Here is a 13654-nt window from a genome sequence, read left to right on the forward strand (position 1 = left end):
TATTTCATTGAGCTACTTGATTATTTCTGTGCTGGTGTCATATTCATCAAAATAAGAAGCTTCTGCACAGCTAAAGAAAACATCAGCAAAATGAAAAGGGATCCAATTGTATGGGAAAATATATTTGCTGATGATACCTTGGACAAGGGTTTGATCTCCAAAATACATAAAGAACTCACATGACTCCACTCCAAGAAGACAAACAAACCAATTAAAAAAATGGGCAAAGGACCTGAACAGATACTTGTCCAAGGAGGACATACATGGGGCCCATAGACATATGAAAGGATGCTCAGCATCACTAGCCATCAGAAAAATGCAAATTAAAACCACAGTGAGATACCACGTCACACCAGTCAGAATGGCCATCATAAATAAAGCAACAAACAACGGGTGCTGACAAGGTTTTGGAGAAAAGGGAACCCTAGTCCACTGCTGGTGGGAATGCAGACTAGTACAGCCACTGTGGAAAATAGTTTGGAATTTCCTCAAAAAGCTAAAAATGGAACTGCTTTTTGACCCAGTGATTCCACTGCTGGGATTATACCCTAAGAATTCCAAAACACCAATTAAAAAGAACCTATGCACCCCAATTTTTATAGCAGCAGAATTTACAATAATCTAGTGCTGGAAGCAACCTAAGTGCCCATCAATAAATGCGTGGATCAAAAAATGATGGCACATTTACACAATGGAATACTATGCAGCAGAAAGAAAGAAAGAGCTACTACCCCTTGCAACAGCATGGATGGAACTGTAGAGCATTATGCTAAGCGAAATGCACCAGCAGGTGAAAGACAAATACCATAGGGTCTCACCCATAAGTGGAACCTAATCAACAAAACAAACAAGCAAGGAGAATATAACCAGCGACATTGAAAGAAAAATGAAACTGACAGTAACAAGAGGGAAGGAGGGAGTTGGGGTCATGGGGAAAATAAAGGGAAGGGTCAAATCAAGGAACATGTATAAAGGACCCACGTACAAAACCCAAGAGGGGAAGGATTGAGGGTGGGAGGTGGGGGTGGGTGGGGCAGGGGAAAGTGGTGGAGGGAAAATGGAGAGAAATGTATTTGAACAATAAAAATTAATAAAAAGAAAATTAGAGGACAAATCAGGAGATTTACCATACAAATAACAGGGTTCCAGAGAGAACAGAGAAAACAAAGTCACTGCAATGAAGTGATTCACGAAAAAGTATTTAAAATGAAGAACATGAGTTTCAAGTCTGAAATGATCTACTTAGTACCCAGCAAAATGATTAAAAATTTGACCCGTATTAAGATGTTTGAAGTTTCACAACAATAAAGACAAAGAGAAATCCTCCAAGTTTCTAGAAAGAAAAAAACAGGTCCTACAACAAGGGAACAGAAATAGAATGACAGCAGAGTTCTATGGTAACAGCGATGCCAGAAAGGCAATGATGCAATGACTTTAAAATTCTGAGGAAATGCTCTGGCTGGTGTGGTTCAGTTGGCTGGGCATAGCCCCACAAACCCAAAGATCTCAGTTTTTATTCCCAGTCAGGGTACATAACTAGGTTGCGGGTTTGGCCTCCTGGTGGAGCACATACAAAAGTCAGCCAATTGATGCTTCCTTCTCACACTGGTGTTTCTCTCCCTCTCTTTCTCCTCCCCTTCCCTTGTATCTAAAATCAATGAGCAAGTCCTCAGGTAAGGATAAAAAAAATTCTGAGGAAAAACTATTTCCACTCCCGAGTTCTTTATCCAGCTAGGCCTCTACTTTAATAGAGAATAAAATAAAGACATTTGCAAACCTGTAAAGAGTTGGACATTTTTACCTCCCATAGACCATTTCTCAAAGAGCTACTGGAGATAGGCTCCACCAAGTGAGTAAAGCAAGAAAGAGAAAAAGATGGGATTAACAAATCAGTGATCCAACACAAGAGAAAGGTATGATGGTGAAGGGAAGTCCTTAGACAACAGCTGTGCAACCACAGGTCTAAAGAGCGACCAACCAGTCCAGACTCTCTGAAAGGGACTTCTTAGAAAAGACAAAACTGATAGAATCCCTCATGTGTTTGAACATATGGAGAGATTTACACAAGAATGAAGAGTTTGGGAATTAATTAGTGATAAGGACATTAAAAAGGAAGCAAATTAAAAAACAAGGCAATTATTAACTCCAGAACAGAGAAGTGACCACAGGATACTACATAGTGCAGCTGTTGCTGGAGTTTATACATAGTCATTCACAGTAATGTAAAATGCTCCAGCCAAAATTACGGCTTATCTGTATTAGCATTTGGAGGGGACAGTAGGTACCTGTGAGATGGAGAGCATGAACACTAATTAAATTCTCATCTCCCACAGTAGAAAATCAACGTGTGACACAGAAAATTGAAAAATAAACAGTAGCAAAATAAGCATTTGGTTATAAGGTTGTAAAAAGTACATTATCAGCCAAAGAGGTGAAAGTGGCTGCCTCTGGGGTGAAGTGGAGGCAGAGGGGTTACCCTGTATTTGGTTACAAGCCTTGTAGAATTATTTAACTCTGTAAAATAATGAACATTTAACTTTCCTAGAATTAACACAACAAAAAGCCTTTTTTATATGGTTGCAAAAACAAAACACAAGCAACCTTATACTCCAAATAAAACTCTTGATTTTCCTATTTGCTATCAAAGCAAGCTTTTCTGAATTTGATTTCCTCATCTGTAAACTGATCAGCCCAGGTCTGTCCACAAAGTACCCAGCCTTGTACTATGAAAAATAGAGACATTTACTGAAGAAGATACAAGATTCAAGAAACATTGTACATAGGACAATGATGCCTCAGTCCCCTTCAAAGTAGGCACCATGGGACCTCAAACAGTTCCCCCAGTTGCCATTAGGTGCCACATCATATTTTCCTGAATCCCATCCATGGTCTGAAATCTCTTCCCTTTCAAAGGTGATTTTAGTTTTGGGGAAAGCCAGAAGTTGCAGGGCACCAAACCTGGGCTGTAGGGGAACTGAGTCACCTGCATGATTTGATGTTTCTCAAGAAAACTGTGCATAAGACATGATGCATGATCAGGCGTGTTGTCATAAGGAAGCTGTCAATCACTGACCATAGCTGCAGCCTTCTGAATATGTTTCCATGCAGGAATGTTCAAGCTTAATGCAAAATTTGACGCAGATTCATTGCTCTATTAGCTCAGTCATTTTGAATGTGATGGCCACACAGTACACATGCTCACTCAACTGCTCTACTGCCCCCACTGACTAGTACAGTGAAGTCATCATTGTTCATGAATGTGGCTTCCAGGCCACTCTCCTTGGCTGCCAGGTTACATCCCTGTGGCACAAACTGCTCTCCTTGTATTAACAATGGCGGGACTTTTTCCAGATCGACCTCTTATAGATTGAAATAGACTGTGAATACAAAAGTGCTTGGAAACTACAAAAGTTGTTTAACAACAACAACAACAATAATAAAAACTTAGAATCCAAAAGCTAAGAACCCTCAACATTCATTTACTAATCACTTTGTGTGTGTAGTTGGGAGCAGACACCCTAAGCATAGCACTGCGCGAAACCAGCGACTTGACCTCCAACTCATCGGTCCAGCGCCAGCTCCCGCCCCTACGTGTTCCTTAAGGTGATGTAGTCTTTACGCTCCCGGGCTAGAGTTTTCTGAAACCGTATTCGCGCTGTGTCGCTTCCTAGCTGTACAGCCTCAGACAATGTCTTTAGCTATTTCTGAATCTGTTTCCTTACCCAGGAATAGTCAAGTCTCTCTTGCGAAACTAACGTGAGCGACGAAGCAGAGATGAACGGCAAGACCTTTGCTTTGGTCAATAACTAATCGCAGCTCCCTAACTTCAGCGCCCGCGTCGGCGTGCTGGACCCCTGGGGCCCTGGAGAAGCCTGCTGAGAGCGGCTGGGGGCGGGGAGGATCCGCAGTCACTATGGCAACCGGAGACGCCTCGCATTCTCCGGCAGCCTGCGGCGGAGCTGAGAAGGCCAGGGGAGAAGACCCCGGCGGCCCAAGAGTGGAGAAGGGGATGGTAGAGACTACGGCGGCGGCGCCCGAGACGAGCAGCGGCGGGGAGCAGCCTGGGCAGCCGGCTGGGCTGGGGGGTGGAGCGCGCTGGGAGCCCAGTTCCGGCGGCCCCCAGGAGCCCCGCCAACAGTGTGTATTGCCCATCAGCCGCGGACCCTGCGCAGAGGGTCGTGCGGTGTGGAGAACCGGTGAGAAGGGAACCGGGAAACCGGAGTGAGACTGACTGAAGCAGAGAAGATTTTGGAGGGAGGGGGTAGAGCTGATGTTTTGGCAAAGAAAGAGGTGATGGCACTGTGGCAGAAAGCATTCAGTCCGTTTCCCCAAATTGCCCGCGACTTAATTGGTAGCGTCATTGGTCTGGAAGGTATTGAAAAAAAAAATGTGTACATATAACTTATGAAAATATGAAAGTATTAAAATATTATATATAATACAAACTTAAAATATAATAAAATATATAAATTTTATACACGGAAACATGTAGATCATTTTTGGCAATTCCTTCATTGTACAGACCAGGAAATTGAGCTCTAGACTAGAGAAAGGGAAGTGACTTGATCACGGTCACTCAGTGCGGGAGAAATACTTAAAACACTTAGACTCTCATCTTTTGGACTTTCAGTCCATAAATTATTATCCAATCCTTCTAGAGCCTCACAATTATACGCCATCTTTTAACACACTGCTGTCTCCTCTCTGCCCTGCCAAACGCACCGACAGTATTCAAATAAGTAAAGGCAGTTCTGGTCCACCGTTACAACCGACTGTTGTAACTTGAGTCCGCGCCAGGTCACACCGCTCAGCCATATTGTTCCATGAATTTACAGGTTTTTCACAGTCCCTGGATCCCCACAGGTTTTCAGTAGGTGCTAAGGAACGATGCTGGTGAAAATAATAAGCCAAAGAGGGACTCCAGAGGTTGCCAGCCCTTCTGCAGCATCTCCTCCGTGCCTCTCTAGAAAGCTGTCGGTTCCAGCAATTCCCTCTTTGCTCCGCCATCCCCCGGAGGAAGGGTTGGGCTGAAGAGGCTCAGCTCTCCTGGCCCAGGGGACCACACACCATCCTCCCTCAAGACCTCTCATCAAGAAGCCACAGAACCTCTGCCTCCTTGTGAAAAGGCCTCTTCCATCAGCATCAGCCCTAATATGACTGATTATGATACCTCCTTTCTTTTATTATTAACAGCATGAGGAGGCCTTAGAGCACCTGAATTCAGTATATTACAGCATTTAGTATGTTTAAGTAATTCCTTATTTTGACAAAATTCTATCTGGGAATTTTCTCATTAAAGATGCTAGAATTTAAGGGTTCTTTATTCCTGTGGCTATAGGTGTAAAAGGTAGAAGTAATCACTCAAGCATGGACTCAACAAACACCGAGTCCTTACTGCATGCTTGGCATGGGACAAGTTGCAGGGAAGTGAGTGATAAATTGAGAGGCAGGAGTCTAAACTATCTGGAACTCACAAAGTCAGGGGCTGGGCATATACAGTTCCTTCCTCAGCCTCCCTGAAAGCCTCCTTTTAGGGTCTCAGTCTAAGCAGAGACAGGCTGTTCACACCTACACAAAGTACTCATTCAATTTTCAAATTTTTTTGGAGAAGTCTTCAGTCTGTTTTTTGGAAAGGTCTTCAGTTGCCCTGCAGCTTCAACTCCCTAATCATAGATCTGCTCTTAAATATACACAGATAAAATGTAGTCTTTACTCATTGAAATTATATAATTCCATCCTTGAATTATAAAAATGGTTAGTTTGAGCACTCATCAATCTTTCATAGACTTCAGTGTTACCTTTAAAATAATTTATAGCACATTCATCACAATGGATGATCTCTTCCAATATTCTCCAGCTTATTAAATCACTGAATCCAGTATTCTAGATATGATCAGATTAGAATAGTGTGGTAGGACTATAGCCTCCTTTGATCGGAACATTATTCTTCTATTAAATGGATCCAAATTACATTAGCTGTATTTTATATTATTAACACATTTAACAAATGCTGTCTATGGCATCCATAGTTTCTTTTCTCCTCTGTTCATTTAAAAAATACTTGAGCCAGGCCTTTTCTATCCTACACTTAAGCAGTTCATTTGTTTGATCCTAAATACATGTTATTCTATTTACCCTCATCAATAACATCCTATAGATATTAGCACTTCATTCCAGATATAGAACTAGCTCGCTGAGTCTTGAGTTTGCCATTCACCAAGTTTGTGCCATTCTCACATTTGGTGAGTCTGCTGGAAGTTCATACATCCAAATCAGCAAATTAGATGATCTCAACAATGCCAGGAAGAGTCTCTAGTAGCCCTTGACTTGTCAGTCAGCATCTTTGGCATGGGCATTCTGTCTTTTATAAATACACTTTATCAAATGCATTGCTGAAACGTAGATCTGTTATGGGTACATCTCGCTAATCTAGCTTTTTTAGTAATTTGGGTTTGGAATAGTCAGGTAGGCAAGGCAGTTAATTTTTTGATGAGTTTTGTGACTTCTGGGAGTTACTTTTTCACCTATAAAATAGGAATAATTGTATCTACCCATAGCATAATGGTGAGAAAGAGAAATAATGTATGTAAGATGTTTAGGGCATGGTAGCATTCAATAAATTGTAGCAATTGTTATTAGCTCTTAATAACAACAACAACAAAAAATCCAATTTATTCTGGAATAATATTGTTTTTAGCAATCCTTAGCTACTTAGTAAACACAGCTCCTTGTACTCACAATCAAGCTGTTGATTGATTCATTTAAAATTTTGGTGAAGATCAACATTAAGCTGCTGCTAGTTTTCTTTTTTCTCACCCCTTTCCTTCCTTCCTTCATTTCTTTTTTGGAGCAGGGAATATTTCCCTATATTGGCTCTTTTCTACTCTCCCATTTTTTACAGTTTCTCAAAACCTTTAGTGATTTCCTCTGTAAATTCTTGAAGCAGCAGGGCTGAAATGTGTCAAAAGACTTGAACTGACCTGGTTAGACTTTTCTTCCTTCTTGGCCACATTTCTTAAAACCTTAACTGCCTAAATTTTAATCAAAAAAGTTTATTCTAAAATTAGAGTAATGCTGATTCTATCTCTCATTCATATGACTCCTAACTTTGGGGAAACCAGATTGAGACGTACAAAGAATCTCTACCTTGTCCGTGTCTATTGCTGTGTGTGTGGGCCTTCATGACCAGGAATGCCGGAGGACCACAGGTTTCTTGCCCCATTTGAGCCAGTCTGCACGTAAGCCAAATTTATTCACTTGTGTTCTTCATTCATTAGTCCAGAAAAGATGAGACACCTGCCATGTCTTTGTGAGTTTAAAGTCAAATCTGAATAGCTAAAGTATTTTGTTGTTTAGGTTTTTCACAGTTCTTTGCATTGAGATTTTGGGTACGAAAACTAGGAGTACTAGTTTCCTGACATTCACAAAGCTACACTGGCAGACATGCACACAGAATGGTCTTGAGCTCTGTGTAACTTAACAAGGCTTAGTTCTATTTGAACACACATTTGCTGAGTATCTATTATTATGCCAACCTCTCTTCTAGGACTCTGCTGACTGAACAGACATCCTTGCCCTTAGGGTATTTATGGTTTGGTAAGGAAGACATATATGAAACTAATAGTTACGCAAGCAATTGTATATAAAGTAAATAAATAAATTGACAAATTGCATTACGTGAAACAAAAGAAAAGTAGAAAGTAGTATAAGCAGAATAAACCAGGGGCATTTCAAGATTGTGGAGTCAGGGAACATATTCTTAAAGAACTGACATTCAAGGCTACATCCGAAATTTGAGAAGAAGTTACCCAGGCAAAAAATTAGGAGAGAGACATTTTAGGCAGAGAAAATAGAACGTGGGAATGGGCAGAAGGGCCATGATGGCACTTAGAGAATGAGAGAAAGGCCAGCAGGAGAGATGGGAGAGACAGATGGGGTCAGATAGCACAGGGCCAAAGAAATACAGCTGAGGTGCTTAGAACAAATGATACAGTCCTCCACTAGTGCAGCAATGTCCTATAAGGCCAGGTCTAGAGGCCAGCGCAACATCATTTGTCCATAATTTGTTCACTACTGCAATTTGGATTCAGCCCCTAAAAAATGATTGTTAAATAATGGTGAGGCTGCTCTGTTGTATATCTGGCTTGTGGACTCCATGCACACACCGGAATTATTCATGGCTATATCCTTTGTCCTTACCTAGCCAAATGCCTGGCACAGAGTAGGTCTTTAATAAGAATTTATCGAATAAACGAGTTTTCTTGACGCTAATGAAGACATTAGCTTCTTCATAATACCTAAAAGAGGTATCTTAAACTACCCCAGAAGTTCAGGAATTATAAGAAAGCGTAAGTCCCAAAAGAACCAGAAGCCGGAATGAAAGAGATCTTCCCAAAATAGAGTCTGCAGGGTAAATCATCCGTATTTGTATAGAAGGATATGTCTTTTGTTGTTGTTGTTGTTTTTAAGATATTTGTGTAGGTATAATGGCTAGAAGGTTAGGAAGAATGTATGATACATAACCAAATTTGTTAATGTCTTTATAGGGAAGAAATTTTTATATTGTGAGCCACATAAGAGAATTAAGGAAGTACTGGAAGAAGAACTTTATATTAAGAGAGATGAATGCCACATTACAAATCCACCTGCAGGTAATCTCAGTGACAAAGGAAGTGTATTTGTGAAATGGACATAAAATTGCCCATTTGATGGCAGAATGATTGTTTATTGCAAAAACCACGACTGTCAACAGAAAGATGGTTTTTTTTGGAAATTATTGTGCTAATTTTATAATTACTCGCTTATATCCAAATAAGCTCTTATAGTTAGGAAAAAAAGAGCTAGGTATCAGTATCTGCATTGCTGTCCCACATTTTTTGGAAGAGTTATTTCTATTTAATGACAAACAGAATTGTTCTCCAAGTGCCTGAAAAGCACGATAACATCTTTAATTTTTATCAGTATAAGTATGACCAATAAAAGTGGTTTCCAAAGCTAAATTTCATCAGAATTACTGAGGAGACTATTAAAAGCAGATTGCTTGGAACTGGCTCAGTACGTCTGGGGTGGGGTTCAAGAATTTACATTTCTATCACATTCCAAGGTGATGATACTGCAAGTCCAGGGACCCCACTTTGCAAATCCCTGGCCCAGAAGACTATAAGTCATTTAAATAGGTCAACTCATCCATGGATTTTATTGTACATACACATAGTCTGTAAGTTACATGGTATTGATAACTTTCACTGATGGCTCACTTGGAGAAAGATATGCTCTAGAATCCTCAGAATTCCTCACAGATGTTATTTGGAAACTGTTGGAGCCCCTCATTTTCGCAGTTTTTTCTCAGTGATTACTAGGAGCATACCTCATGCTCTCCAAATCATCAGGTTTTTATTGCAACTCACTTGGGTACCAGCATTTCTAGGAGAAATAAAAGAACTGTAAAACGTGACTCCTATACTCAGAGAGCTTGACATTTCCTGAGGAGTATTGTTGGACACCTGGCAGGCACTGCCCAGATTCTCTAAAAATTCCTAAGAGCAGATGCTGCAGGCCCCGAGGTACATCATTTCAGACTCCATGACATATTTGCCCTCTTTATTCAAAACCAGCCATAGAAACACCATTTTAGGTCTTCTGTATCACTGATTCTTACAAAAAGAAAGACCAGCAAAATGGCCAATTTTGTTCATATGGTATCTTGAAGGAAAGTTTTTTAAAAATGTTTTATAAACATTTAATTATACATACATATTTTTACATTTTTTGTATTTTGAAATCAATATTTTTTTTACATTTTTCTTGTATTTCCCCATTACCATTTATCTCCCCAGACCTTCTTCCCCCGCCACCCACCCCCTCCCCTCTTGAAAGAAAGTTTAAAGTCTAGTTTGAGCTCTATGGATGGATGGAGAATGGCTGCTTAACTGTTTCTCTGAAACCCAGCCTACATATACCATTTTCCTGGTGGTTAAAATATTTTTTTAAGTCTATACCCTTATATTTGGGTTTTACTTTCATTTATACACTTATAAATGTATAATTTATATACCATTTAGATGTTATGTTATTGTATACATTTGATTATAAGACAAGCTAAGTAAATAGGAAATACCATTCGGTTTATAAAAATTCATTTTTCTAAGCTATCTTTTCAAATATGTTCATATAAAATAGAATGCTTGGGCTGCATTTTTATAACATCCACTAGGGGTCACTCAGAGGTGCTATTCTAGCCTAGAAAAATCTTTCAAAGCTGAGGCTAGATTTTTTTTTTAAGGTTTTTTGTTTTTAACATAATTTATTTATTTATTTTTTAATCCTCACCCAAAGATATGCTTATTCAGTTTTAGAAAGAGAGGAAGGGAGAGAGACGCAGAGAAACACTGATGTGAAAGAGAAATATCAATTGGTTGTCTCCCTTCTATAGGCACCCTGACCAGGGATGGAACCACACCTAAGTATGTGTCCTGACAGCAAATCAAACCCACAACCTTTTGTCCTGTGGGACAATGCTCCAACCAAATAAGCCACCCTACTGGGGCTTAAAGCTAAGTTTTAAAAGGACTCAACTTATGGAAAACAAAAACTGCTGTTGTTTTTCCTTCTTTTTTAAATGGCTGGAAGCCCCATGTCCTTGGCCATGGCAGGGAACTAGCACCTGGAGAAGGCGCCACCTCTTTCAGTTTAGTCTGAGTTTTGGTAGCTCTGGGTCAGCCACTGGGCCTTCTAGCTCCAGGTGTCAGTGACACAGAGCTTTAAATATATGATGAAAGATATGGCTTCTTTTCCTGGGAAACACAGCTTGTTACATAGACCCAAAATTCTGTAAAAAATTGTAGGGATTTATGACTTCTACAGATGTTAAGAGTTAGTAAACTTGACCCATGATCTCACTGGGTCAGGTAAACTTGACCCACTTTTTTGCCTATCCTTTTCTCCTTTACCCATTCCAGTTAGGCTTTTGCTTCCATGAATCCAGGGAAGCTGTTTTTATCTAATGTGCAAATGTCTTTCCTCACGAAGGTCAAATCCAATGATCTTGAAGCTCAGATATAATCCACAAACTCACCAAACTCAACTTCTATGTAGCATCTGATGCAATTGTTTACATCTTCCCTGTTAAAACCTGTCCTCAGCTTAGCCTACAGCTCACCATACTCCAATCTCCTGATTTTGCTCATACCACTTTGGAGAATTTTTGCTCTAAACTTTGGAGAATTCAGTTACAGGCCCTTTTCTTGATCTACATCCACTCCCTGGGTGATCATATCTAGGCATATTATACTCCAAGATTGATATTTCTAGGCTCTGTTTTCCCTCTCAATTCCCCAAAGCCTACTTAACTTTCCACTTGGATGTCTAATAGGCCTCTCAAATTTAACATGTCCAGAATAGAACTCTTACTCCTACTCCAGCTTTTAAAATCCCATACTTCAACAGGTCTGACCCTTCTTAAGAAATGGTACCACTGCTCTGGCTGGTGTGGCTCAGTGGACTGAGCACTGGCCTGCCATAGCAATGTTGCCAGTTGCACTCCTGGTCAGGGCACATGCCTGCGTTGCGGGCCAGGTCCCCAGTTGGGGGCATGTGAGAAGAAACCAATCATGTATCTCTCACAGATCAATGTTTCTTTCCTTCTTTCTCTCTTCCTTCCCATCTCTCTAAAAATAAATAAAGAAAACCTTAAAAAAAAAAATAAAGAAGTGGCACTACCATTCACTCAGTTGATTAGGCCAAAGACCCAGAAGTCAAGTCCCCACACTTTGTATCCAGGCCATCAGCTAATCTTATTGAATCTATATTTGAAATATACCCTAAATTTCCCCAACTGCAACCTTGCCCAAGCCTCCATCATCTCTTACAGTTTCAGCAACACCATCCTATTCTCTGCACAGAACACAGAGGGATCTCTTACAGGTGTAAATCACTGCATATTACGTCCATGCTCAACACTCTCCAATGGCTTATTATTCTTAGTTTTCATTTTTAACTCCTTATATGGCCAGCTCACCTCTTTGAACTCAGCTCCTATACTTTCCTAATCTACTTTAGCCACATAGGCTTTCTTGATCTTCTGGAACAGGCCAAACTCATTCCTGCCACAGGACCTTTACATTCACCTAGACCATCAAATGTCTTCCTTTCTCTCCATTCAAATTTCAGTTGAAATGTCATTTTCTCAGAGGTAACTTCTCTACCAGGTTAAATAGAAACCATACACCCTCCCAAGTTACTCTGTAATTCTTTACATTATTTTCTTCTCTCTGCTTTTTTCTATCATTTCTTGAGATTATACAGTAATTTGCATACTACTTTATTGACTATCTTTCCCACTAGAACAAAAGCTACCTGAGGACAGAGGCTTTATTTTGCTTACCTCAAATTCTCTTGAAAGCTATGTGATATAGATATTATGATCCCCAATTTATGGATGAGTAAACTGAAATTTTGAGAGATTTTTTACTGTCCAAGGTTATGCATTAAATGGCAAAACTGAATTCCAAATTCAGATCTCACTCCAAATGCCACTGACATCCTTTCTTTTTTTAAAATCGATTTGAGAGAGACAGAGAAAGGGAGAGAGGGAGGGAGAGAGAGAGAAAAAATAAACATTGATTTGTTGTTCCACTTATTTATGCACTCATTGGTTGATTCTTGTATGCGCCCTGACTGGAGATCGAACCTGCAACCTTGTTGTATATCAGGATGAGGCTCTAACCAACTGAGCACCCAGCCAGGGCACCATTGACTTCCTCTTCACTATAGTGCCTCTGGTGACACTAGCTAAATTTGGTGGATACTGTTTCATTCTTGGCCGGCTTGAGATTTCCGCAACATTTGACATAGTTGATGGCTCTCTCCTTAAACCTTCTTCTTTCCTTGAAGTCCTTGATACTAAAATGTCCTCATTCCTCTCTTACCTCTCTGGATAGTCCTTCTCATCCTCCTTTAAGAACATTTTCTCCTTTACCCATTCCAATGAAACTAGTACCTCTCTCCCACTTGATTCTTCCCACATGTCACTCATATCAATGAACGACTTGGACTGATGTCCGTGTCTACAACCAGAGAGGCACCCTGCATTCCCACTCCCAATCCCCATATCCCACCTCTCTCTCTTTCACTCAGTGGCTGTCAGCGGTACTTCAGTTTGGCTCAGGACCCAAGCTGTTGACTCATATGCCAGCTTCCTCTTACAAACATATGGACATATTTATTTGTTCTGCATTGTATTTTTAAATGTATCAACCAGTTGTCAACATTTTAAAAATCAGGGCCTTTTATATACATATCTAGATTTCTAGATTATATTGGGTGAAGAGAAAGGAGGGAAGAGAAAGGAAGAGGTGACAACAGAGTCAACATTCACACTTGGCAGCAGCGGCTGGAGTTGGGTTACACCGTCCTTGCCGGCCTTCCCATTCTGCTCTTGACCATTGCTCACCGAGTTCCCCAGGCAAGTGGGGCACATCACAAGCTGCCTAATGTTCACACATTCGCTGCAGACTTTCTCTTCTTATGGTAGAAGTAGGAAAAAAGTGATCCTCTGGCATACATGCCTCAAACAAAAGTAGGGAAAAAATACAAGACTGGGAGAGCCTGTATTTCTACCCCTGGTTTTACTTACTTACATTACCTACCTGGTCTC

At 40.4% G+C, this 13654-nt stretch overlaps 1 protein-coding gene across 1 annotated transcript in view; it reads left to right on the forward strand.

The window, feature by feature from the left end:
- The first annotated feature begins 3913 nt into the window (after positions 1-3913).
- CUNH11orf97 (chromosome unknown C11orf97 homolog) overlaps positions 3914-13654 on the forward strand; it is a 30242-nt gene continuing 20501 nt past the window's right edge. The window contains exons 1-2 of the mRNA XM_054592591.1: positions 3914-4139; positions 8547-8651. Of these exons, the coding sequence (XP_054448566.1) occupies positions 3914-4139; positions 8547-8651 (331 nt within the window). The remainder of the gene's footprint in view (positions 4140-8546; positions 8652-13654) is intronic.

The sequence above is a fragment of the Pteronotus mesoamericanus genome, unplaced genomic scaffold, assembly GCF_021234165.1.
Source record: "Pteronotus mesoamericanus isolate MK-2021 breed Mesoamerican mustached bat unplaced genomic scaffold, CSHL_Meso_final scaffold_36, whole genome shotgun sequence".
Classification (NCBI taxonomy): domain Eukaryota; kingdom Metazoa; phylum Chordata; class Mammalia; order Chiroptera; family Mormoopidae; genus Pteronotus; species Pteronotus mesoamericanus.